The sequence below is a fragment of the Panthera leo genome, chromosome A2 (genome assembly GCF_018350215.1).
Source record: "Panthera leo isolate Ple1 chromosome A2, P.leo_Ple1_pat1.1, whole genome shotgun sequence".
NCBI classification, from domain to species: Eukaryota; Metazoa; Chordata; class Mammalia; order Carnivora; family Felidae; genus Panthera; species Panthera leo.
Genome location: NC_056680.1, coordinates 153,802,810 through 153,830,391, shown reverse-complemented (window position 1 = coordinate 153,830,391; position 27,582 = coordinate 153,802,810). Strand labels below are relative to the sequence as shown.

The following is a 27,582-nucleotide window of genomic DNA, read 5'->3' as shown; positions in this document are numbered from 1 at the left end:
AGAGACAGAGCACGAGCAGGGGAGGGGCAGAGAGAGAGGGAGACACCGAATCCAAAGCAGGCTCCAGGCTCTGAGCTGTCAGCACAGAGCCCGACACTGGCCTCGAACCCACGAAGTGTAAGATGATGTCCTGAGCTGAAGTCGGATGCTTAACCGACTGAGCCACCCAGGTACCCCAAAATAAATAATTAAAAAAAAAAAAGTTATATCCAGTTTTCCTTTCAGTACTAACATCATTTTAGACTGTTTCCCTCTAGACTTTTCCTCTTAGTGTTACTGTTCTATTCTCTGAGGCTTGAATATTTGGGGTATCATCTTTATATCTTGCCTTTTCTTCCTTCCTTTTAACCAAATAGTCATAAGGTTTCAACTTTTCCTTTTGGTAATGCATCTCAAATTTGTTCTCATTACTACCACCCTCTGAGCCCATATTTCTTTATTTGAATTAATTAATCTCCTAAATGGATTTCCTGCCATTGGTTTCTCTCTATCCATTTCCATTCTTTATGTTAGCGTCAGAATAATTTTTTTATACCTCTGCCATCATCTGTTTCCTTGTTCCAAAACTTTCATTGACTTCCATTGATTATAAGATAATATATAAATGCTTTAGCATTTTCATTCAATTTCAGTCATTCAGATCCAATCATTATTTATCATTTATTATTCTAGTAAATAAGTTTTTTTTAACTTGTTTTTGACATACTTGGCAATGCTGACTCTGGGATAGGCACTGTCAGAATTGGGAATTAAAGATGAATTAGCACATAGTCTGTGATCTCAAAGAGGTCACAGTCTAATGGATGAATCAGACATATAAATAGATGCAAAAATATATAGGGGTAGTTTATAGAAGAGGGTGATAATCCTATATGCCACAGGGTAGAGTTTATCACTGTATTTAACAGAGAAAGGACAACATTTAAGCCACATTATAAAAGATGAATGCATAGGAGTTCATTAAATTCACTAGGTGGAGGTTTTAAGAAGAAAGGGCATTTGTTAAGGAAATAGCACATGCAAAAAATATGGAAGTACCTTTACTTAGGATGTAATTAATAATGCACATTGTAGGAGTTTCTGGTTCAGGAGAAGAGTAGGAAAAAGAAGACAAAACTAGGTAGGTAGAGTCCATACCTAAAGGCATTGTCAAGTCTTTAAGGTTTCTGTGGTTGCTGGTAGTAGGGAGTCTGGAAAACTTTTGAGTGGGAGAGGAAGTGCTCAGCTCTGTATTTTGGAAGAGTATTTTGAGTTCACGAGAGATTTAGAAGGCAAGATTGTTAGGAATGGTATCAAAAATGGCTACTGTTTATGAATGCTTACTATATGCCAAGTACTATACTGAGTGCTTTACATAAATCTTCTTCTTTTTTTTTTAAGTTTGTTTATTTTGAGACAGAGCTAGCGTGAGTGGGGAGGGGCAGAGAGAGAGAGAAACAGAGAATCCCAAGCTGGCTCCACACTGTCAGTGCAGGGCCTGACACAGGGCTCGAACTCACAGAACCGTAAGATTATGACGTGCGCTGAAACAAAGAATCGGATGCTTAACCGACTGAGCTACCCAGGCTCCCCTACATAAATTTTCTTAGTCTGTCCTCATAAACACTCATGGATTAAGTACTTATTTTTATCCTTATTTTACTGTTGAGAAAATTCTATTTGAAGAGGTTAAGAAACTTACCCAAGATCACATTGCTGATAAACGATTGAAATGGGGTAAAACCTTGTCTTTCTTGCTTATGTTTAACTACTGTTCTGTAGAGTAGTAGAAAGAAGTGAAAGAGATGAGATCTAGAAGATAATGTCCACACTTCTCTGGCTTGGGTAAATAGTATTCATTGCATTCAGTAGTCTAGGAAATACCAAAGGAAGAAGAACAGGTCTTATAGAAATGAAAATGGTAACTTTTATTTTGGACATACTGACATTAAGTTGTCTGAGGGACTTCACTGGTTTAGAAGTCCAGTGGCAGTTGAATATAAGGACCTTGAGTAGAGATAACAGATTTTGGAATAATTAGCATATTTCTCAATTAAAACCATGGGTGTAAATGATACTACTCAAAGACTACATGTAAATTGAAAAGAAGGTAGAATATGCAACCCCACTGAATATTATTAACATTTTGAGGTCCGGGCAAAGACTGTCCTTTTCTGTGCCTTTTATGGGCTCCTCTTCCCAAGTCTAACTTTACATAAGTAAGAGAGAGTAGTGTCACCCCAAAGGGCAGAAAGGGAATTGAAGAATGCTGAAGTAGTTGACGTTAGTTGCCACTGAGACTCACATGTGATAAGGACTGAAAATGACTACTGAACAATTAAAATGTCACTTTGACTTCACTGAGAGCTGTTTTAGAGGGCCAGTGGAGGAGAGCAAGGCTGGTGAAGGTGTGGGGGTAAGTGTCACTTTTGAGAAGATTGGCTGTAAAGGAATAATGTAAGGGCCATAGATTAAAACAGGGTTGAAGGACAGTTGTTTTTAATGTGAGAGTCTTCAGCGTGTTTGTAACTTGAGGGGAAGAAGCAAGTGAAGAGAGAGGTTGAAAATAACAAGAGAGGGGATAATGGATATAGTCCAGTTCCTAAACGTGGAAACGATATTCCTCAGAGGCTGTGAGGAATTAGAGATGGACATAGCTCTCTCTGCAGCTCTTTACAGGCTGTATGACCTTGGGCAAATGCCTTAACCTTGAAGCTAGCCATGTCTACCTCTTTTGTTGGTTTTAAAATGTTTATTATGCACATAGTAAGAATTCAGAAATTATAGCTAACGCTACTGTGCAAGTACTTGTTAATATAGGGACAGGTTTCTGTTTCCTCTATCATGCTAAAGGGAAGAGATATAAGTAACAAAAGGAGCTACAGGAGATGAGGGAGAGTTGCAAATAGCCAGTATTGGAATACTAGAAGATCCTCTTTAACCTAGAATAAGTGAAAAGATTGTCAAAGAGCTTTAGGAACAGATTGAAAAATAGAAGTTTATGGTGTTAATTAGCAGTAAGAGCGGAGAAAGCCAGAGGTGGCTGATCCCTGGTTGTGGGGAGTCACAAGGTTGGTGAAGCAAAAAGGAAAGGGATGTGGCATGTTTGCCTTTGTCTTGCGGTTCTTTGTGTCTAGAAGTTCCTCTCTGGGACACCTGGGTGGCTCAGTCGGTTAAGCGTCAGACTCTTGATCTCAGCTCAGGTCTGGACCGCGGGATCGTGAATTCAAGCCCCGCGGTTGTGCTCCAAGCTGGGTGTGGAGCCTACTTGAAAAATGTAGGTGGTCCTCTGCTTCTTTCCACCCCTGCGTTCCTATCTACCCCCAACTCCTAGCTCTTCTCTTGAAATGCTTCCACAGTCAGGTCTTACAGTTCTTTATCCCTTGAACTCGTGTGGCACCAGGAGTCTTTTCTCCCATACTATTTGTCTGGCAGTTAACTAAGCAACTTTGGCACCTCTTTTATTGTTTTCTTAAGCTATTACTCTTTTATCATTTCATTTCCCTGTTTGTACATCTTTCTTCCACTTAGTTTACAAGTCCTCAAGAACACAGAGAAAGTTAGTGAGACCACGAGGATTTTGTATTTATTGGTAGCCATGCAGCCCCTAACACCTAGCACATTGTTGGCAGATGTATATTTGTTGGTTATTCTGTAGAAGATGGCAAAGCCTTTATATAATACATTACACATGATAGAAATGCATTTGTAAAGAATTTATTCTAGACTAGAAACAAAAAGCTGCCTGTTTGCAAAGAGTCTTTGAGCCTGTTTAGAGACATTTGGGGCCGTTCAGGCCCTCCTATTTAAACTGGGTAAACATACTAAGCTCCACCTATCATTGTCCAAAGTGCATCGCGTTGCCAGTAGACTTTTCCCTCCCCATCACCCAGTATTGTCTGTTGTAGAAAGATATGTTTTAATAATAAAGACAAACTTTAACAAAACCCTGTTAGAGCCATTTTGATTTTTTTCCTCTCTAGTGTTTCCTTACGCATCTGTATTTTGATTGTAATCAGTGTACATTTAATATTTTTTTATATTGTAAACATGTTTCATGATACAAGATTCATACTTAGTAGCTGCATAATACTTACTAAACTGATGCACCATAATTTACTTAACTAAAATGTCATATGTCTATAATAGGGAAATAATTATTTCTGATTTTTTAGTATGATGGATAATGCTGCACTGCATATCTTTATGCATACATTTTTTTCTTCTGAATTATTTCCTTAGGAAAAATTCCCAAAAGTGGAATTACAAGATCAAAGGGTATGAACATTTTATGGCTAATATGTGCCAGTAGAATTTTTTTTAAGATTGATATAGCCAGGGGCACCTGGGTGGCTCAGTGGGTTAAGCATCTGACTTCAGCTCAGGTCATGATCTCATGATTCGTGAGTTTGAGCCCCTCATCGGGCTCTGTGCTGACAGCTTAGAGCCTGGAGCCTGCTTCAGATTCTGTGTCTCCCTCTCTCTCAAAAATAAATAAACGTTTAAAAAAAAAAAAGAAAAAATTGATGTAGCCATTGGTTTTGAATGGCCTGGAAGGGATTTCAACATTTGATTAGGACTAATAATCCCTTCAATATAGGGGTTAGGTTGACAAGTGCTTCAAAATGTTTATCTTATGTTCCCTAATTTCATATTCTTTTGTGAAGTAATTGTATGGCAGGTATTATGTTGAATTAACCTTTCTGTTAATGGTTAGTGGAAAGTTCAGTGTTGTTATTACTTTCTTACCATATGCTTTGAATAAATATCCATTACTGTTTATTTGTAGGACTTGATTAGAGACCAGGGGTTTCGTAGTGATGGAGGTAAGTAGTGATTTCAATTAAAAAAAAAAAAAAATCAGGGAAAAATGCAATTGCTTTGCTGCTTGTCTCCTTTATATTTGCTTCTTTCATGAAACACAGACACAGAGAAAAATGCGTAGGGAAAACCCCCAAATTTTTTTTTAGTTTTCTTTATTATTTATCATTCATCTCTGGTAAAATTTTAACTGATTTATAAGATGAGTAGATAAAAAGAGAAGACATAAAATGGAATCTTAAATGTACTATCTACAATTTTAAAATGTTGTTATCCTCAAAGACAGATCATCAACTATCTTACCCACCTTACTGATTCCTAACTATCTCTAAAACTAGAGGTGCTAACTTCCCTTTGGGAGGGAACTCTAACTAGTACCACTCATACTTAATGATTGAGCTTAGGGTCAGTTAACACTTGATTTTCCTAAGTCATTCTTGTGAAGAATCCCTTAGATTGCCTGTCACAACATCTCCGTTTGTTGAACATTGTCAGCCTCTTCAGCTTTCTAGAAGGGTTTGGAATGTACCTTATACAAAATGGACCCTTATAGAAAGAAAGCATGTCGTCCTCTTATTAGTCCAGTAAATAAAAGAAGTAAATGAGAAATTGAATGGAGATCGCTTCATCAGATGTTCACTCTAGCACTCTAAAAATTGGGGACATACGAAAACATTGCTTACTTTTTAACTAAGATTTTATCCCTATACAGTGTTTTCCACGAAATGGTATTTGAAACTGTCTTGAAGATTTCTTCCAGGTGGTCCTTAGTGCTTACTTTTTCAAGTATTTTCTCTCTAAAAAAGAGGACCTGTAGTACCTGTTTACCTTTTTGAGAGTCGGTCTCCTCACTGTGAACTGCTTTATCTTCAAAATACCTAAACCCAGACTTTAAAGATATTTTATATTGAATAAACATTGTGTAAGTCATCTTGTGTTATGTTTCTCTATACCTGTGAATCTGCCTCAGTGAAAACCCTGCACTGTATCTTGGACTTACTATTCATTATAGCATGTAGTTTAAAAAGTTGTGGTTGTTTTCCATTTGTTATTCCATGAATCCACCAGTTAATGTTGCTGCCAGTTTGACTTTCATATGTCTTAATGACTGTGGCTTCTGATAATTTTGCCCAGTACATCCAGCATTTAAGTGTTGCCGTCATGTTAGCATCACAAAGTTAAGTTAATCTTAAAAACTGCCTGCTTAGTTCCAAAAATCAAATGGCACTTCTTATCCTTTTTATGAGTCACTTTATAAAAAGTCATTGGGATTTTATGAAAACAAGCAGATTTTTTAGACATCCAGAATATTTTGTGAAGCAGGCTTCAACTCATTTATTCCCATGACTTCTTTCATTTCTTCTGTGTGTCTGTCTTCTTGTGTTTGCCTGCCCCTCTCTTTCTCTTCTAACAGCCCCTTTGAACCAGCTGATGCGTGGTCTTCGGAAATACCAATCCCGGACTCCCAGTCCCCTCCTACATTCTGTCCCCAGTGAAATAGTGTTTGATTTTGAGCCTGGCCCAGTGTTCAGAGGTAGTTGGGCTCTTCTTTCTTGTTTTCACCCAAAGCAAACTCAATATAAACTACAGATACTGTTTGTGCCTCACCTTCACAGCGTGTGTTTGTAAGTGTGAGAGTTTTCAGTACTAAATTTCTGCTTGGCCTGGCTGGAATGCTCTGAATGTGCTTCTCACACATACTCACTACCACAAGCTTTCTGTATGCTGTCTGTCATAAATTTTTAAAAGCAAGAAAATTCTGAGCTAAGATATCCATCTTGTTTTTTGTTCTATTACTTACTTTTTGGTCTTGATAATTTCTTAAACTCGGTGGGTGGCAATAAATAATGTATATGGGGGGGTGCCTCAATCAGAATAACTTTTATCTTAATCCATTTACATAATAGCCTTCATGACTATTAATATTTGTGATCAACTCTTGTGGTTTTTAATAAAGTAAAAATAGAAACCCCAATTAGGAGATTTTGCCAGATTTTTGGCTTTATTTTTCTATAATAGCACTGTCCTTTTTTTTAATGCAGGACATGTACATTTTATATCAGAGGTAGGGAGCCTTAAGAAAGGTTTTTAATATATTTGGAGTACTTTTAGCATACTTCAGAAAATTTGAGGATTGCTACCCTCACTTACACCCTAATATGAAGGAAGCACTATAGCAGTGTGGTTCCACTCTCTCAGTTCATCTCACTCTGTTTTGTAGTTAAACTGATCTCTTAACGTTTTAACTCAAAATTCAGACAGGTATCTTACTACAAATATTTTTAAAGAATTATATTTACTGGCTTTTGCTAGTGTCTCTTATTTACTCTAAAAGTGATGGTGGTGGTTCAGATTTTTGCTGTCTCAGCCCAGCTGTTTCTCATAAAAACCATAGGATGGGCTAGAATTCCTACAGTACTGAGTAGTGTCACTGAAATAAGTAATACAGTACATTATTGAGTAGATCAGAATCTATGAGGCCTGAGCAAGCAGTTAAAGCTTTATGATGTTGAAAATTACCAGTTGGAAGGTAGAAAATGGATTATGCTCTAGTTACAGGCGTCCCAGGCCCCATTTCCTTCTAGAAAATTGCATATCAGATCAGGTACATTCTCCATGTGATGACATGTGTGATGTGGTAATGATAAAATTCTATACAGTTTGAACATTTAAATGTAGACATTGCTATTCTCCCTACCCCCAAATAGTAATCTTATAAAAGAAAAAATTCTTTCGAGGTCTTTTTGTTCTGTATATGCAGATATTAGTGGACATCTCAGTTCTCCTTAACTGTATTCAGACACCACTAGGAGTCATTGCCCGGAACCCCTCTAAACCGGCTAGGTGAATCTAGGAGTTGTGCTCAGTCGGTGTTTAGAGAAGTATGCAGCCCTGCCTACTGAGTCTACTTTCAGTGTATCCACTGGACTCACTTGACTCATAGAATATTTCCACTTGTAGCAGCTTGGCCAAGAGGCCATAGCACTTAACTTTTCTCTCACTTTATACCTGTAGAGATTTTTCAGAAAGTCTTGAGAAACCTGTTTGGCTTTGTTTGTATTAACTTTGTTATACAGGTAACAAGTAGTCTTTGGTAGAACAGGAATCCAGGAACCACTGAACTGACCGATATTTCTAACTCTTAAACAGTATAGGATTTTTAAAGTTCTCGTGGCTAATATGATAGAGCCAGATATTTTTAACATTAAGGCCATTATTATATGTTCCCATTTGGGAGTTTCCATCTGTTTTTATATTGATTGGCTGTTCAGGTAACATAAAATAGTTACAAGTTTATTTTTTCTATAAGCTTTTAAATTGATTTTACTTTTTTAAACCAAACAAAGACTTGGGAGTATTGTTTTAGTATTGATCTCTTACTTTAGAAAGATTATTTTTCTTCCAGACTCTACACCAATAAGCAAAGTATGTATCTGAAATCAGGTGTTTTAAAAGTCATTAAATTGACCAGAAAACTAAAAGAAATTACAGTGCTGATCACCAAATGAGGCCCTTTTTTGTCCTATCATTTCCAAAAGATGTGCCTTTAAACATACATTGCATTTTGAAAAGAAGTCTAAATCTCTCCCCACCCTCTTCCCCCAGTAAATTAACATACTCAATCCTCCTTTAATAGGTACATTTTTCATTTCACTAATTTAGGATCAACCACAGGCTTGTCTGCCACCCCCCCTGCCTCATTGCCGGGCTCTCTCACTAATGTAAAAGCATTACAGAAATCTCCAGGGCCTCAGCGGGAAAGGAAATCTTCTTCATCCTCAGAAGATAGGAATCGAATGGTGAGAATATATGAGATCTTCTGTCCTCTAAGCTCTTTTGTTTTATAAGCTAGCTAAATGTAATGTCACCTTTTAGATTATATGATATATAGTGATGTATGAGATGTCAGTATGTGACACAGAATTCCCTTAACAAAGTAAATTTAAAAGCTTGATAGTTTTTTGCTTAAAGCATTCCCACACACTGATTTTTGCTCTCTTCCTTTTTTGTTTGTTTTGGCTTGACTTCTGTGCTATTTTTATGAAGAAAACACTTGGTAGAAGGGATTCAAGTGATGATTGGGAGATTCCTGATGGGCAGATCACAGTGGGACAGAGAATTGGATCCGGGTCATTTGGGACAGTCTACAAGGGAAAGTGGCATGGTACGTATGTAATACAGTGACATACAAGTTATAATAGGATACGTGTCATAACTGTGATTTAAAAAAATCACAGGGAATATGCACTGTTTGAATCACTAAGCAAATAGCATCATAGCAAATAGGTCAGATTAAAGAGTCCTCCAAAGAAAGGGTTAACAAAAATTATGGGAAATAAAAACAATTCACAGCAAGGAGGACTCCTATCATTACAGTAATAATTTTTAAAGATGACAATTCCCTGGGTGAGTTACGCCCCAAGATTTTTTTTTCTTTTAGAAGTCTTTTTGCTGATAGTTTTATTTGTGTTATAAATCACAGGTAAACATTAAAATTGTACTTACCAAAGGAAGAAACAACCAGGGAACATATAGAAATGTTTAGCCTCACTAATTATCAAAGAATTGCAAATTCAAAAGCTAGAAATCATTATTTGCCTCTCAAGTGGACAGATAGGTTTTTTTTTTTGTTTTTGTGTTTGTTTGCTTTTTTTTTAAATTGGCCATGTTTAGAGCTGTGATTGTAACACTGCTGGAGGGAGAATAAATTGCTACAGATTTTCTGGGGGGCAGCTTGTCAATATGTGTGTTGAGCCAACAATTCCATTTGTAGAACTACAACTCATTGGGCAGAAACAAACAGATGTGTGTGCAAGTATATTCATTAGAGACTTAATGAGAAAGTGGAAATAAAGTTACGTGTTCGTTAACAGAGGACTGGATAAATTGATAACCTTCATATGTGATTATATAGACATGAGATAGTGTGGTAGATCTATATTTATTGATACAGAAAGGTATGTGTGGTATATTAAATTTTACATAACAGCATGTATAATATCCTATACTATGGTACTGCCTAGAAATATACATATAACATAAACTTTTAAAATGACTGTCAGCATTTTAGTATGTATCTTTTTAGGTGATTTTTTTCCATATGTATTCGTAAATATTCACACTGCATACATATAAAAGCCTAATAAGTTTATATATCAGTGTGTTAACAATGATCACTTCTGAGTGGCATGATTATAGGAGATTTTACTTTTTTTCTTTGTTTTCAAAATGTTTTTCACTATGAGCACTGTATTACTTCGATAATCAGGAAGAATCCATAATTATATCAAAGTATAATAAACCTGCAAAAAAGTACAAGATTCATCTGTATTATTGTATGTGGTTATAGGTCATTCATTCTCTGAATAGAATTCATTGTGTGACTCTAACATGATTTCTTTTCCAGTCTCTACTGTGTGATGAACATTTGAATAGTGTCCAGTTTGGGGCTATTACGAATGCTGCTGCTGTGAATATTCTTAGTACATGTTGTTTGGAGAACATATGTTCCATTTTTGCTGGGTATATACTTAGGAAAGAATTGTGGGACCACTGGATATACATATGTTCAGTTTTAGTAGATGCTGCCAAAAGTGTTTTAAGTGCTTGCACCATTTTACACACCCACTGGCGATGTGTAAGAATTCTGTTTCACATAAAATTATTTTTTTAATCTTTCTGAGCAAAAGCAAGTGATCCTTGGATTTGAAAACCATGTTAACTACTCTGATAAAGAAGCTCTGCAGTTTTCTATTTCAGCCAAGCTTCATTGGCCCTGTCATCAATAGTTTGTTTTAACATTCAGATAATAAAAGCATTTGGTTTAGTATTGTTAATTAATCAGGAAAATACCATGGGTACTTACTTGGTTAAACTACATTTCTAGGGGAAATACAACATTGGCTATTGGGGGGGAGGTGGTATTTTGAAATACTAGTATAGGAGTGTCATTGTTCATTTAGTTTTTATCCTTAGAAAATTAATACATTTTAGAAGTTAAGATCTCATTTATTTGCAATTTAATAATGGTATGGATTTAAGGCCATGGTAATTAGTGAAAATATCCAAGAGGTTTTTATATATATTTGTATATGTATATGTATGTATATATATATATATATATATATATATATATATATATATATATACACATATCTTTTTTTTTTTTTTAAGTTTAAAAAATTGGAATGACATTTGGAATGACAACTTTTTTTTTAGGTGATGTGGCAGTGAAAATGTTGAATGTGACAGCACCCACACCTCAGCAGTTACAGGCCTTCAAAAATGAAGTAGGAGTACTCAGGTGAGCCTGTGTGCATTACTGTTTTCCAGAGAAGTTATCTTTATCTTCTATTTTCCAGTGATAGCCACTGTTGGCTTTACAGGTTTACTAAAAGTGGATAAGACAGAGTTTGAGTATACTATGTCTTTAACCGTATTGTTTAAGTGGTGTACAATATTATATGGTATAACTGATAGGAAAATTAGTCCTAAGGTGAATTAATGGAAATACAATGTTCTGATCATGAAAAATCCTATTTCCGCTTATGGAAAGAATACTCTCAAAATTCTAAATTTATCAGAACACATTTAAAGATTGTGTCAAGCCCTGGGACTTGAGGAACATTAACAAACTAGACAATATCCAGGCAGGGACAACTTAGATGAGGAGGATTCTGAAACTGTAACAAGGGGAAAACAGTCGATAGAACTGAGTATATTTGGGTCCACAGAAGGCTATTATGTTCAAGAAGGTACAGACTTTGTTTTATTCCAGAGAGCAGAACAGGACAGCCAGTGGCGGAAGTTGTAGGGAAATAGTTTTTTCTCAACCCCAAAGAACTTTTTAATACTAGAACCACTTTCAAAAGGGGGGTAAGGGTGAAAAAAGAAGCTGCAGTCTCAGTGAAGAGCTTTGCACAATTGAAGGTATTTAAGCAACTTCAGTTGCCTGTTGTGAGGTATATTAAAACCTAAGATCTTTCTGCAAGGGGTAGGATATTAGACTAGACAATTCCTAAAATAATTTCTAAACTTATCCTTCCTTATGTTCTAACATCTTCCTGATAATCAGACTGCTTTGGTCCACTTTTTTAAGATTTGCTGAAGTTTATCGACATTTACTATTTACTGACATACTTCCTTTTACAGGAAAACTCGGCATGTGAACATCCTGCTCTTCATGGGCTATTCAACAAAGCCCCAGCTGGCTATTGTCACCCAGTGGTGTGAGGGCTCCAGCTTATACCACCATCTCCACATCATCGAGACCAAATTCGAGATGATCAAGCTGATCGATATTGCTCGGCAGACTGCGCAGGGCATGGAGTAAGTTCCATTCTGTTAAATCTCTTGTAAATTGTTTTTGAAGACCACTGATGGTATTTTAAAGGTTTTAGCTAATATTCTTTTGGGTTGCTTTTTGAATTACTGTCTAGTAACATAGGAACACTTTTAACTAATGGCTAAAAATATGATATTAAGAAATAAAATGTCTCTCTAGTATATCTTTAGTATAGTCTTCAAAAACATGTATCAAATATTTGATAACAAATACGTGACTGCAATTTTATGTTTAGCATGCAATGATTTAGTATTGAAGGTTAACAAAACAAAATAAGCCAAAAAAACAAGAAAGTCTACAAAAAAGTCTTTAACAGTTACTGAAGTATACAAAATAATTAAGTTATCCTTTCAAATTATTTTCTCCATGTACCCATATTTTTTATTACAAAATGTCATCTGAGTGAAATAAAATAAAATGAAAATCTGCATTCTGATGCTTTTTTAAGGATTCCAAGTTGAGTTGTTCATATCTGTTGAATTTTGCTATGTAATTTAAAAGATAAAATGTTGCTTAAATAGAATTTATCATCGGTCACAATAGGGAACCAACTGGGAGGGATAAATTTTGCATGCAGCTCTTAAGTACAAATGAAGAAGGAAATCAAAAGGTAAAAATTAAGAATGAATTTTGAAAGTACTTAGATGAAAAATTTTAAGTTAGTAGAATACAAGTTTAAAAGCTCTATGGGTAGTTTAAAAATATGTATGTATCTTATATTTTATAGTATACAAATGGCTTTTATTATGTCATTTAATCTTTATAGTGCTATAAAGTAGTTTTTTTTTTTTTTTTTTTTTTTTTTTTTTTGCTTTTAAAGGTCAGGAAACTCAGGCTTTTAAGTGATGTCTATAGCTGCACATTTAATAAATAGCAGCAGAGTTGTTTGACTCAGAATCTGACTTCCAAGCCATTATTCTTTCCCCATATTCACTATGCTACTTTTACATTTTAAAATTAGAATAAAAGAGTAAAAGTGTATATAAGCACCAGTACCTAGAGCTCTGACTCAAGGTCACTTAGTGTGTAAGTGTAGGACCAGGACTGAAAATCAGATTGGGCTCTTAAATCTTCCCACTGAACTATCACCCTCCCTGTCTCAAGACTATGTAATATATCTAAGTAATTTACATTGTTTACAAGCCTGTGGTCAGCCAGAATGCTTATTGCAGCAAATGATTACCTCTTCAGTAACATTCCCACTTACCCACTAGACTTCAAACAATGTCAGCCTTTCATATAAGTTAGAATCTGAATCTGTTCAAATCTGAAAGGTATATTAAACTCTTGGAAAGAGTAAACCGTGGCAAAAGTAGTAAACATTGATAAGAAAACAAAGCTTATTCTGCTCCCATCCCACCAGTCTCGTTGCTGTTTCTTCAAGCCAAGCATCTTCCCTCCTCAGCCTTTGTACTGGTTATTTTTCTCTTTGGGATACTCATTCCGGAAATATCCATAGAGCTTCTCCCTTAGGTCTCTGTTTAAATGTTACCTTTTAAAAGAAGGCTTCTCTCACTCATCATCTTATGTAACTAAGATTCCTACCCCACCGATGATACTTTTTGTATCCCTATCCTTTTGTTTTTGAGACTCAGCTGTATCGGACATATTTGTTTATCGTCTGTCACCCCCACTAGAATATAAGCTGTATGAGATGAGGGGCTTTGTTGTGTTCATTGTTTTATCCCTATTGCCTAGAACAGGGCCTGGCCTATGATAAGTACTCACTACATATCTGTTATACACACACACAAAATGAAAGAATGATTACACATAACTGCATATGATTGCTGGTTTACCTTTTGGAAGAGAGAGAAGCATATCAAAACAAGTGTCAAGGAAAGAGAAAATGGTCAAAGAGAATAACAAAAGAATAAGGGGGGAAATGCTTTTGCTATAAACAGAGGCAGCAAAGAATAGTACTAAAAATTGTTTTTAGAAACAGTGATGGGTAGGGCATCTGGGTGTCTCAGTCAGTTAAGCATCTGACTCTTGGTTTCAGCTCAGGTCATGGTCTCACGGTTTGTGAGTTTGAGCCCCGCATCAGGCATTGTGCTGATGGTGCAGAGCCTACTTGGGATTCTCTTTCTCCCCCTCTCTCTGTCCCTCCCCTACTCGTGTGCATACGTGCCCACGTGCTCTATCTCTGTCTTTCTCTCCCTCGCTGTCTCTCTCAGAATAAATAAATAAACACTAAAAAAGCAGGAACAGTGATGGGGCAGTGGAATGCCACTATTGATAAAGACAAGAAGTACAGTAGAGAGAACATTATCAAATTGCAATAGTTCTGTAGTCTGGGGAATAGTCAGTGAAGAGGCATAATATGATCCCATCACTTTACAGTTTGGGTTCTGTAAGCATAAACCTTTGCATCTGTCTATTCCAAAACACTTTGGTTATATTTTTAGGTAACTCTGACTATATAATGAGTATACCTAGTTATGAATTCAGATCATTCTATAAATTTATCATAGATTTTAATAGCTAAAAAAGTATTAATAGTAAAATTTAGGGGTGCCTGGGTAGCTCGGTTGGTTGAGCATCCGACTCTTGATTTTGGATTAGGTCACGATCCCAGGGTCGTTCGATCGAGCTCCATATCAGGGGTGACAGCCCAAAGCTTGCTTGAGATTCTCTCTCTCTCAAAATAAATAAACTTTTTTTTAACTGTAAATTTTAAGCCCTCTAGCAAGAGTTTATTACCAGCTTTAAATGAACCAAAGAAGATACAGTTCCTATTTTTTCTTTCTGTTCTTTATAAGACAGTAACATGCACCCGGTTAAATGTATTAACATATCTTTAGTTTCTAACGGCTTTGGCAGATGTGGGTTTCAAGTTAAGGTGACAAAGTTTTGCTGTGTTTTGAAACGCCACTAAAACTACAATCAAGGAATTTTTTTTTTTAAGCATGAACATATAAGGACAGAGATAACAGAGAGGAAGGAAACAATAACAACATTTTGAAAACCAGAAAGCAGATGAAGTGGTAATGGAATTAATGTACCTAAAAAAAGCTAAAGCCTTAGTTGGCAATGGGGAAATAAAGGCCAACCTGACACCACAGGTTCCTCAAAAGTGTCAGGAATTGGCAGTGCCGGCTGCCTTCAGAAGAGGGGAGATACGTAAGTGAGAGAGCATATCTGCAAATCTTCTCTAAATCCTGCGTCCTGCTCTGGGTCGCTGGGTGACTGCCCCCTCCCTGCCCTACTGTAGACTTTTATATTCTCTGGAGAGAGGAAAATCAGTTATATCTGGACTGGGGACATGGGCATGGAGATTTTGTCAGAAACGGGGGTTGAGTGACTGTTTCCGGAAGGATGAATGGAGAGTTCCCCAGCACTCTGTTTTCAAAGATTCCCAGCCAAATGCTGGCAGCCAAACCTTCCCCTTTAGGCAGGAGATGGGAGAGTCTTCTCTGAGGAATCTTATCAACCGAGAGAAAAGACCCAAAGGTAGGGACATCAGGGATTCCACTTAGATCACTACACAGGGAAGTTAAAAAACAAGAAGCCCATCCATATGCTCAAACCTTCCAGACAGTTTTTTGAACCTTCATTTAGTCTGAGTAAGACAAATTGTCTCTGGATCATCAAATGTCAGAGGTAAAGGGTGGGATGCCAATGACAGAGACCAAAACAAACGGAGTTAAAGAGGCAAACAAGGAATAAAAAAACACAAGGCAAGGAGAAGAGACACCTCTCTCCCCCGAATACCTACCAGTTTCCTCAGAGATGAAAGAAGATTTTTTATTCATGAGGCAAGAATAGATGCTTTGTTAGGAACATTTGGATAATAACAACAACGGCAGTGTTAAAATGTTGATATTGTAGCCCAGCACAAATTATATGCTTTGTACTTATTTAAACTTTTAAATGTCTGATTCCTCCTTCCCTGTCCTCCACCATCATTTCACAAAGGACAGAGCAAGCTAGATGTAGCTAACCGATAAGTCCATAGTCTATTTAAAGAGCCACCCTATTAATAGTGTACTTTTGCGAAGCCCCCGTTTCAAAATAGTCTGCCACCTGAATGTTTTCCAGATGTTGTTGATCTTTTCTGAATACTTTCTGAAACATATTATTTTCCCCTAACTCCTTCCCAATTTGAAAGGATACAGTCAGCCACTGCTCACACAAAATGTATTTTGAAGTCAGAGAGTATAAGCAGAATAAGGATACAGGGTGCTGGGGTTGTAGTCATTCATAGGATAAAACCGTTAGTAATTAGGAAACTGAATCATTAGGACTTTCAGATGTGTCCCCTTCATTGGATTACAGAATATAAGCAGATGGGTGACATTTTTCCTGTGTGATTTTGTCTCCTTTCCTCCGTGAAGGATCATTTCTGATTGCTAGGTTTACCTGAAGAGAGCAGAGTTGTTGTAATGGTAGATAAGGAGAGTCTCATTCCCCCCCGAATCAGGGCTAGTATAGTATGTTTATCATCTTCTCACCTGACAGTCATTGACCTTAGGGCCAAGGTGTTTTAAAAATGTTGTTACTAAAGAAATTTCACAAATGATCAAGCTGTCATGCCATTTCCTTGCAGGACTTTTAATTTCAGTATAATACTTATTGTATAACTTTTCATTTAACTTTATCAGAAAATTTACTAGGTGTTAAATCAAGAGAAAGTTGTGGTCTGTTGTTGTACCCACAGAAGTGTGATAATCTGAATAAAGATAATTAAAAGTAATTTGGGGATAAATCCTCATGATTTACTTTTTTAAAAAATAATGAAAAGTATGCCTCTTTACTTAAAAACAAACCTAGTTTTGGGAATGCAAGCTGGTGCAGCCACTCTGGAGAACAGTGTGGAGGTTCCTCAAGAAACTAAAAATAGAACTAGCCTACGACCCAGCAATTGCACTACTAGGCATTTATCCATGGGATACAGGTGTGCTGTTTCGAAGGGACACATGCACCCCCAAGTTTATAGCACCACTGTCAACAATAGCCGAAGTATGGCAAGAGCCCAGATGTCCATCAGTGGATGGATAAAGAAGATGTGGTATATATATGTACAACAGAGTATTACTCAGCAATCAAAAAGAATGAAATCTTGCCATTTGCAACTACGTGGATGGAACTGGAGGGGATTGTGCGAAGTGAAATTAGTCAGAGAAAGACAAAAAGCATATGATTTCACTCATATGAGGACTTTAAGAGACAAAACAGATGAACATAAGGGAAGGGAAACAAACATAATATAAAAAGAGGGAGGGGGACAAAACAGAAGAGACTCATAAATATGGAGAACAAACAGGGTTACTGGAGGGGTTGTGGGAGGGGGGATGGGCTAAATGGGTGAGGGGCACTAAGGCATCTGCTCCTGAAATCACTGTTGTGTACTATATGCTAACCAATTTGGATGTAAATTTAAAAAAATAAAATTAAAAAAAGATAATAAACCTAGTCAAAAAAAAAGATGGAAGGATGAATTAAAGCTGAAAAGAGGTGAACGTGTATCAGTGATTGAAAATAATTCCAGTTGATCAAAGAATATTTAATTATAGTGAGCATGGATAAGAACAATGATACAAAAGAGGGTACTGGTAATCAGAAAAATAAAAACTAAAACAAGTACTATTTTTCACCCACTGGGATTAGCAGAATACCTGAATTCAGACAGAATTGCGTGTTGAGAAAGATGAGGGGAATTGCTTACTGGCACCTGATGCAACCGGCCACCCCTGGTGTGCTCCAGAAGGTCTGATAAAATGGAGAGTACCTGACCTGCCCCAAGAGATGCCAGCTTTTGTTCCATAAAAGGTTTATATGGGAAGAGATGTATTGCAGGAAAATATATAACAGTGAAAAATTATAAATTTAAATGTCCATCAGAGGACTTGGATAAATAGAATATTGGCACCTCTGTGCAGGAGAATAATATACAGCAGAAATGAATTATGTATCAGCATTAGCTTTAACATACAGTATCAGGTGAGAAAAGCTATAGCACGAGACCACTTGAAATTTTAAAAACAAAACATTTTTATATGTGGGTTTTTTTTTTTTTTTAAGAGAGGTGTACATAAGTATGCAAAAGTATTAAAATAAGGATTAGCAGACACACACCAAATTGAGTAGTGGTTTGCAAGAATGGTGGAAGGGATCAGCATGGGGACAGCTAGCAGGGAGAGAAGAGCAGTTGTTTTATCTATAACACGTTGATTATTTCTGTCTTTTAATTTAAAACAAAAGACTCCATAGTTGTGTTTTACTTTCGTAAGTTTTATGAACTGTGAAAACCGGGAGGCCAATGTGGAAAATTTTTAACAGAATTAATTATGGTGAGAAATACGAGTGATTGCTGCAGTGATTGCCTTTGGTGCAGTTCTTAATTTCAAAATAAAAGTTATTATAGGGAATACATAGTCACTGGAGAACACCCAGGAAATGTGAACATAAATCAGCACCAGTAATCCGCCGAGAGATAATCACCATTAATATTCTGATGTGTATTGTGTGTCCTTTCAGAATTTGGTACTTAATAGTATACACAGTGAGTTATGTTGTTGTTCCAAGTATGGACTCGCACTGGTTTTACCTTTTTTCATTCTTATTTTAAATATCTTTCTTGATCAGTAAATACTGTTTTGACCCCACCTCTGCTACATACTAGTAACTTACCCTCTCCTTCTGTTTTTTATACCAGCTACATTCTCTGGTTTTTTATATATGCAGTAATGTGTTTAGCAAGTACTTACTTTGTGCCAGACTTTGTTCTGTGTACTTACATATGCTACCTCATGTAATCTTCAATAGCCCTGTGAGGTATATCCTATTATTATCCCCATTTACTTATAAAGAAACTAGGGTTTAGAGAGATCAAGTAACCTGGCGCTGACACTTTGGTGTCAGAGTATATTCCTTTACACGTTGCTGCTTCTCCAACTTAGTCTTTTCAACACCTCAAGTGGGCTCTTAATGGAATACAGCAGCCATACTTTTTTTCAAGATTGTTGGTTCTTACTTTCTCCCAGAGGGTGTCTTACCTTCTCTATCCTCAAACCTTCAACACCTCTCCTCCAAGAACAGTCAGCTGGTTTCCTTGCCTGTGATTTCATTGAGAAAATTAGAAGCACCCACCACATCTGCCCACCCGCCTGTGTTCATGCTCAGTTTTTCTGCCTTATCACTAGGAGTGAAAGCCAACCCTTCCTTTTCATATGCTAGATCCCCGTCTTATTTCCCCTACTCACTGACATCTTTGGAGTAAATCTCTCCTATTCATCTTCAGCTTTTCCTTTTCTACTGGATTTTCTTTCATTTAGAAGATCTTCCTTATAATGCACATTTGGCAGAATGTTGACAATTGTTGAATCTAGGTGGAGATTGTAGGGTGATTATTGTACTATTCTTTCAACTTTATGCTTAAAAATTTCTTAATAAAAAGTTATGGAGGACCCATCCTTGATTCTACTTCCCCTTCAAGTTATCACCTCATTTTTCTATTTACAGTAAAACTTGACAAAAGAGTTGTTGATATTCACTCTGTAATTTCTCTTCTTCCCTTTTATTGTAGATCCCACCTGGTCAGGATTTTGTCCCAGTACTCCACTGAAATACTTCTTAGTGGGTCCAGTGGTTAGATTTACAGTCTCCATCTGTTTGTACTGTCAGAAACATATTCTGCAGTTGATCATACCCTTCTCCGATGAAACCCATCCTTAATCCCTTGCTACTCAGAATCTGGTCTGAGTAGCATCTGTACCACTTGGGAGCCTTTTAGAAATGCTGAGTTTTAGGGGTGCCTGGGTGGCTCAGTCAGTTAAGCATCTGATTCTTGATTTAGGCTCAGGTCATGATCTCACAGGTTGTGAGTTCAAGCCCCACCATGAGTCTCTGTGCTGACAGAGCAGAGCCTGCTTGGGATTCTGTCTCCCTCTCTGCCCCTCACATGCTGTCTCTCTCTCTGTCTCTTAAAAATAAATAAACATTAAGAAGTATTAGTGAAAATGACATTTAAAAAAAATTTTTTTAATGTTTATTCATTCTTGAGACAGAGACAGAACATGAACGGGGGAGGGTCAGAGAGAGGGGGAGACACAGAATCTGAAGCAGGCTCCAGGCTCTGAGCTGTCAGCACAGAGCCCGATGCGGGGCTCGAACTCTCGAACCACGAGATCATGACCTGAGCCGAAGTCGGAGGCTCAACCGACTGAGCCACCCAGGTGCCCTGCGAAATGACATTTAAAAAAAGAAATGCTGAGGGGCACCTGGGTGGCTCAGTCGGTTAAGCGTCCGACTTCGGCTCAGGTCATGATCTCGCGGTCTGCGGGTTCGAGCCCCGCGTCGGGCTCTGCGCTGATGGCTCAGAGCCTGGAGCCTGCTTCCGATTCTGTGTTTCCCTCTCTCTCTCTGCCCCTCCCCCGTTCATGCTGTGTCTCTCTCTGTCTGAAAAATAAATAAACGTTAAAAAAAAAAAAAAAAAAAAAAGAAATGCTGAGTTTTAGGTGCTACCCCAGATCTTCTGAATTAGAGACTGTATTTTAGCAAAGTCCCTAAATGATTTGGATGCATATTAAAATTTGAGAAGCACCCTTCTCCTGATTTTCCTTCTACTTCTCCTTTGTAGCTAGTTCTTCCTCAACGCTTGAACCTCGCTGAATGTTGGAACTCTCCAGGAATCTCCATTCTCTTGGTGATCTCATCCAGTTTCATGGCTTAAAATACTGTTCAGTTACCACTTATATGCCCATCACCATCCAACTCACTTCCTCCGAACTCCAAACTGTCCTATCCAGCTGTCTGCTCCACATTGCTTGACTGTCTAATGGACATCTCATATTTAGCGTGTCTCCTACTGAGGACCTGACCTTTTTCCTCAAGCCTGCTCTTCCTACAGTCCTTTCATCTCAGTAACTGGCAACTCTGTTCTGTCAGCTGCTTATGTCAACATTTTGTAGTTATCTTTGACTCCTCTCTTGTTGGCACACAATACACCCAGCCTATTATCTCCTGTTCACTCTGTCTTTAAAGTATATCTAGAGGGGTGCCTGGATGGCTTAGTCAGTTAAGTGTCTGACTTTGGCTCAGGTCTCGATATCATGGTTCGTGAATTCAAACTCTGCATTGAGCTCTCAGCGCAGAGCCCACTTCGATTCTCCTGTCTGCCTTTCTCTCTGCCCCTCCCCTACTCGCACATGTGCTCACACTCTCTCTCTCTCAAAGATAAGCATTAAAAAAAATTTTTTTTTTAAATCCTGTTTTCATTTTTGGGGCAGCTGGGGGGCTCAGTCATTTGAGCGTCTGACTTCAGCTCGGGTCATGATCTCACGATTCATGGGTTCAGACCCTACGTTGGGCTGTGCACTGACAGCGCAGAGCCTGTTTTGGATTCTCTGCCTCCCTCTCTCTCTGCTGCTTCCCTGCTCATGTGCTCTCTCTCAAAAATAAACAGGGGCGCCTGGGTGGCTCAGTCGGTTGAGCGTCTGACTTCGGCTCAGGTCATGATCTCGCGGTCTGTGAGTTCAAGCCCTGTGTAGGGCTCTGTGCTGACAGCTCAGAGCCTGGAGCCTGCTTCGGGTTCTGTGTCTCCCTCTCTCTCTGCCCCTCCCCCAGTTGCATTCACTCGCTCGCTCTCTCTCTGTCAAAAATAAACATTTAAAAATAAGTAAACATTGAAAAATTAAAAGAAAAACGTATACCTAGAATCTGACAAATTCTCATCTCCTATTCTGCCGTTCACTCTGATTCAAGCCACCATTAACTCTTGGCTGACTTAGTGCTCTTCTTCCACCCTTACCTACCTTCAGTTTATTATTGTTCAGCACCCAGAGTCTTTCTTGAGACTTAACTCAGGTTATGTTGCTCCTCTGGCCTCCCAGCGTCTCACATTTCACTCAGAAAGAAAGCCAAAGTCCTTACAATAGTTCCTCAAGGTAACCACCACCACAATCTCTCTGCTTTCGTATTACCTCTCAATTCATTTACTGCTCTTCTTGCTCCCTCTGTTGCAAGCCAGTTTGCCCTCTTGCCGCTCTTAGAATTTGGGAAGCGCGTGCCTCCCTTAGGGCCTTGCCCTTGCTAGTTCCTTTGCCTTCTATGCTCTTATCCCATATCTTCGTGACTCTCTCCCTCCCCTCCTTTCAGGCTTTCATCAAAAGGTCCTTTGAAAAGAGGCCCTCCCTGCCCTAAAATCACAACCCCCTGCCAACTCATCATTTCCTGTCCCCCCACTCACAGAATACTGACACATCTTTTTTCTTTTCCATCTTCTGTACTAAAATGTAAGCACCTTGAGGTAGGGCTTTTCCGCTTTATCTTCAAGACTTAGAACAATTGTTGCTTAGCACATAGTGGGCTTTCAATAAACACGTGTTAAAAGAAAGAAGAAACCCCTTCACAGGTGCCTGGCTGGCTCAGTTGGTTAAGTGTCTTACTTTGGCTCAGGTCATGATCTCACGGTTCTTGGTTTCAAGCCCCTCATCATACTATGTGCTGCCAGCATGGAGCCTGCTTTGGATTCTCCCTCTCTCTCTCTCTGTCTCTCTCTCTCCTTCCGTCCCTCCCCCACTGATACTCCCTCTCTCAAAAATAAACATTAAAAAAATTTTTTTAGAAGGAACCCCTTCAAGGTAATCATTACCTCCATTTTTTAGGTTAGGAATCTAAAGCTAAAAGGGATTATGTAAATGTACCCAAGGTCATATGGCTAGTAAGTGATGCAGTTGGAATTCCAAACCCATGCCCTTTCCACTCTGTCCCTCTGGTTATGTCTCTTACGTCTTCTTGGCTCTGGTTTTCCCCTTAGTATAAGTGCAGTTATTGCTGTTTTGCTTGCCTCCCAAAGAAACACAAAGTGGGGTTTTTTTTGTTGTGTTGTTTTTTTTGCAGTGATGCAAAAAAAATGTGTTTTTTTGCAGTGATGCAAAAAACAGTGTTGTTTTTTTTGCAGTGATGCAAAAATATCCTGAAAACTTTAAAAGGCTGTATGTGTACATGAGGGTGGTAGAAATTTTTTTCTTATAGAAGTTTTACAGTTTTTGCTTTTAGTTTTAGGTCTTAAATCCACTTTAGATTGATTTTTGAGTTTGGAATGAGATGAGGGTTGAAGATTTTTTTTCTCCATATGGATATCCCAGCAGAATTTGTTGAAATGACTATCCTTTCCTCCACTGAGTTACCTTGCTTTTACAAAAAAAAATAAATATGCTTCTGATTTTGGACTTGTATTTGAAATGAACTTTTAAAAAGAATAATAGGGTTTTTGCTATTCCATCAGTACCATGATATTCCATGTTTATAAAACATTCCCACTTATTATTTTTAGGCCAATGTTTTACTTAGAAGGTTTGATTTTCCAAGGGGGATTATACCCTCTCTAATGCAGGTCCCAGCTAGGAAACAAAAAACACATAGAAGTATCATATTCATTGATTAGGAGATTCAATATTATTAAGATGTCTTCCTTCCCAAATTGATCTGTAGATTTCATTTTAACCCCAGTCAAAATATCAGCAGACTTTTCTGTAGAAATTAACAAGTTGATCATAAAATGTACTTGGAAATGCAATGGCTAGAATAGTCAAGAAAATCTTTGCAAAGTTGAAGGACTTCTAGTGTCAGATTTCGGAACTTTGTATAAAGCCACAAGGCCATGTGATGTTGGCATAAGAATGGTCATATAAATCAACAAAACAGAATAGAAGGCCTAGAAATATATCCATAAGTCTATGGTCAGTTGATTTTTTTAACAAGACGTCAAGGCAATTCATGTGGAAAAGGTAGTCCTGTCAACAAATATTGCTGGAACAAATGGATTTCCATAAATAAATAAACAAATAAACACACGATTAACCCTTACGCAACACAAGACATTAATATTAACTTGAAATGGATTAAAGACTAAAAGTTGAAAATCTAGATGTTCTAGAAGAAACATTGGGGAAAATCTTTATAGCCTAAAGAAAGACAAAGATTTCTTAGGATACAAAAAGTAAGGATCATACAAGAAAAAATTCATAAATCGGACTTCATCAAAATTTAAACCTTTGCTTTTTGAAGACACTGTTAAAAATGAAAAGATAAGCCACAGATTTTAAGAAAATGTTTGTAACATACATTATCTGATTAAAAGACTTGTATCTAAACCATACAAGAACTCTTACAACTCAGTAGTTAAGACAAAGTATCCAACAAAAAAAGTGGGCAAGAGATTGGAGTATTTTATTTAAAAGGCATAAGAATGGCAAATGAACATGTGCAAAGATGTTCAACATCAGTAGACATTAGGGGAGGTAAATTAAAACTCCAAGACACCACTCACTACACACCCACTAGAATTCTTACCATCAAAACCAGCCATTCCGATTATTGATAAGGTTTCTAGAGCAGCTAGAGCTCTTACGTGTTGCTGGTAAGGATCTTAAATGGGACAACCACTTTGGCAGTTTCTTTTAAAGTTAAAAAAACCACATGAGCAATCCTGGTCTTAGTTATTTACCCAAAAGAAGTGAAAGCATAAGTCAACAACAGAGACTTGTACTTGAATGTTCATAGTATCTTGTTCATAATTGCCAAAAATCAGGAACAACCCAAATGCCCAAGGGCTAAATGGTTAGGTTGTGGTATGTCCATACTCTGTAATACTGCATACAGCCAGTGTGTGAATCTTAGAATCATTATGCTGAGCAAAAGAAGCCATAGATTTTGTTTATGTGATGTTCTAGAAAAGGCAAAACTAATCTCTAGTGGCAGAAATCATTATCAGTGGTTGCCTGAGCTGAAGAGGGTGTTATTAATTGCAGAAATACCTGAAGAAAGTTTTGGGGGTGATGGATATTCTTCATGTTGATTGTGGCTGGTCATTATACAAGTATATATATATTTGGCAAAACTCAAACCGTACATAAAATTGGGTGCATCCTGTGTTGTAGACAAGTTATACCTTAATAAGTTTGATTTTTTTTAATGCGATAGAAACCAAAAACTACCTAAAAATGGATTTTAGGCCACTCAGAGCACAACACAGCTGGAAAAGGTGTGAACTTCACTTCTTACGTATTTTAATTATTTTATTTTTTTATTAATTTTTTTTAACATTTATTCATTTTTGAGAGACAGAGTATGAGTGGGGAAGGGGCAGAGAGAGAGGGAGACATAGAATCTGAAGCAGGCTCCAGGCTCTGAGCTGTCAGCACAGAGCCCAGCTTGGGGCTCAAACTCATGGACCGGACCGTGAGATCATGACCTGAGCCGAAGTCAGACGCTTAACCGACTGAGCCACCCAGGTGCCTGATATTTTAATTATTTAAAATATAAATGATTGTTTAAAGTATAAATGATTGTTGACTGCAGAGGAGTAGCAGAGTCTCATTCCCTTCAGTCTTACTCACTTTGCACAGTGTGGTTATGAGGAGAGTGGAGAGCATCAAAGCAGAAGGGACACTGTAATTGAAATTGTTTGGATCAAATATTGTCACCACCTTCATGCATATTAGTCCCGTCAGCTGCCACACCCTCCCTAGGTTTCTGGGGAGAGATTCAGCTTGCTACGTGAAGTCTAATGAACATTTTTGAAATTGTGTACCATTTGGTGAAACGGGATTCAAATGCTAATGTCTTGGAAGCCAGTTCTTTGGTTTTAGAAACAGTTGAAAATACAAGAAAAGAAGAGTGAACTTCAGTGAGAGACACTTGGGACTGTTACAAACAGGCAACACCGATAAATCAGGCAAATACTACAGCAGATGCAGCCTTAGCGATTGCATTTCAGCAAGGCATTTGAGTGATAATTCTCATGATGGCGTTGAGGAGAGGATCAAGAGATGTAAATGCATGGAGAATTGGACTAGGTTCATGAGTGTATGACGATCATCATCCCTGAAGCTATTAAGCTGAAGGAGATTTTTGTTTCATTCTGCTGCTGAGTATGACTAGCATGTTTACACATAACTTAGGTGAGGGCATCAAGAGCACACTGATCTTTTAAAACTTATTTTTTAATGAAAACTAAAATTTCAATCAGCTGAGATTATAGGCCATGTCTACAAGATAATCGACATCTTACCCAAGGTCAGAAAAGAAAGATACACATACAAATATAGGATGGGGAAACTGTTGTGTAGGAGCAATGCAAGAACAACCCTGTAGGGTTGGAACTGAATATAATTTTAATAGAAGTCTGTTGAGTGACTGTGGCTGCCATAACACTCTCAATAATGGCTGATGTAATTTTTTAGCCCACATAAGGAAGATGAAGATGAATTAAATTTTGTTTTGTTTTTTTAGATTCCACATCTAAGTGAGAGCATATGGTATTTGGATTGCCCTGTCTGACTTGTTTCATTGCAGATAATGCCCTCAGGGTCCATCCATGTTGTTGCAAACAGCAGGATATCCTTTTTTGTGGCTGTATAATATTCATGTGTGAGTGTGTATGTGTGACATTTTCTTTATTCACTCATGAACACCAAGTTGTTTCTGTATCTTTGCTATTGTGAAGAATGCTGCAGTAAACATGAGGGTGCAGATGTCTCTTTGAGAGCCTGGTTTAAATTCTTTTGGGTATCGGGGCGCCTGGGTGGCTCGGTCGGTTAAGCGGCCGGCTTCGGCTCAGGTCATGATCTCAAGGTCCGTGAGTTCGAGCCCCGTGTCGGGCTCTGTGCTGACAGCTCAGAGCCTGGCGCCTGTTTCAGATTCTGTGTCTCCCTCTCTCTGTGGCCCTCCCCCGTTCATGCTGTGTCTCTCTCTGTCTCAAAAATAAATAAGCGTTAAAAAAAAAAAAAATTTTTTTTTAAATAAATTCTTGGGGCGCCTGGGTGGCTCAGTTGGTTAAGCGGCCGACTTCGGCTCAGGTCATGACCTCGCGGTCCGTGAGTTCAAGCCCCGCGTCGGGCTCTGTGCTGACAGCTCAGAGCCTGGAGCCTGTTTCAGATTCTGTGTCTCCCTCTCTCTGACCCTCCCCCGTTCATGCTCTGTCTCTCTCTGTCTCAAAAATAAATAAACGTTAATAAATAAATAAATAAATAAATAAATAAATAAATAAATAAATAAATAAATAAAATAAAAAATAAATTCTTTTGGGTATGTACCCAGAAATGGGATTACTAGATCATATGATAATCCTATGTTTAAGTTTTTCTGAGGAACTTGCATACTGTTTTCCATAGTGGCTGTACCAGTTTACATTCTCTTCAACAGTGTACCCTTGAAAGAATTCCCTTTTTTCTGCATTCTTGTTACCACATGCTGTTTCTTGTTTTTTTGATAATAGCCATGCTAACAGGTATGAGGTGATAGCTCATTGTGGTTTTGATTTGCATTTCCCTGATGATGAATGATGCTGGACACCCTTTCATGTACCTGTTGGCCATCTGTATGTTTTCTTTGGGAAAATGTCTGTTTTTTAATCAGTTTGGGATTTTTGCTATTGAGTTCTACAAGTTCTTTATATTTTTTGGATACCCCCTTATTAGATATATGACTTG

General features: G+C 37.7%; 1 protein-coding gene across 5 annotated transcripts in view; it reads left to right on the top strand.

Annotated features, from left to right (window-relative positions):
• Positions 1–27,582, top strand: part of BRAF (B-Raf proto-oncogene, serine/threonine kinase) — a 166,802-nt gene that overhangs the window by 114,250 nt on the left and 24,970 nt on the right. For 3 of the 5 annotated variants that reach the window (XM_042926629.1, XM_042926639.1, XM_042926645.1), the window contains exons 9-13: positions 4,769–4,805; positions 8,464–8,600; positions 8,848–8,965; positions 11,020–11,104; positions 11,953–12,129. In XM_042926629.1, coding sequence (XP_042782563.1) covers positions 4,769–4,805; positions 8,464–8,600; positions 8,848–8,965; positions 11,020–11,104; positions 11,953–12,129 — 554 coding nt within the window. Of the gene's footprint in view, positions 1–4,768; positions 4,806–6,214; positions 6,335–8,463; positions 8,601–8,847; positions 8,966–11,019; positions 11,105–11,952; positions 12,130–27,582 lie in introns of all 5 variants that reach the window. The other 2 variants (XM_042926650.1, XM_042926659.1) reach the window with 1 other exon arrangement.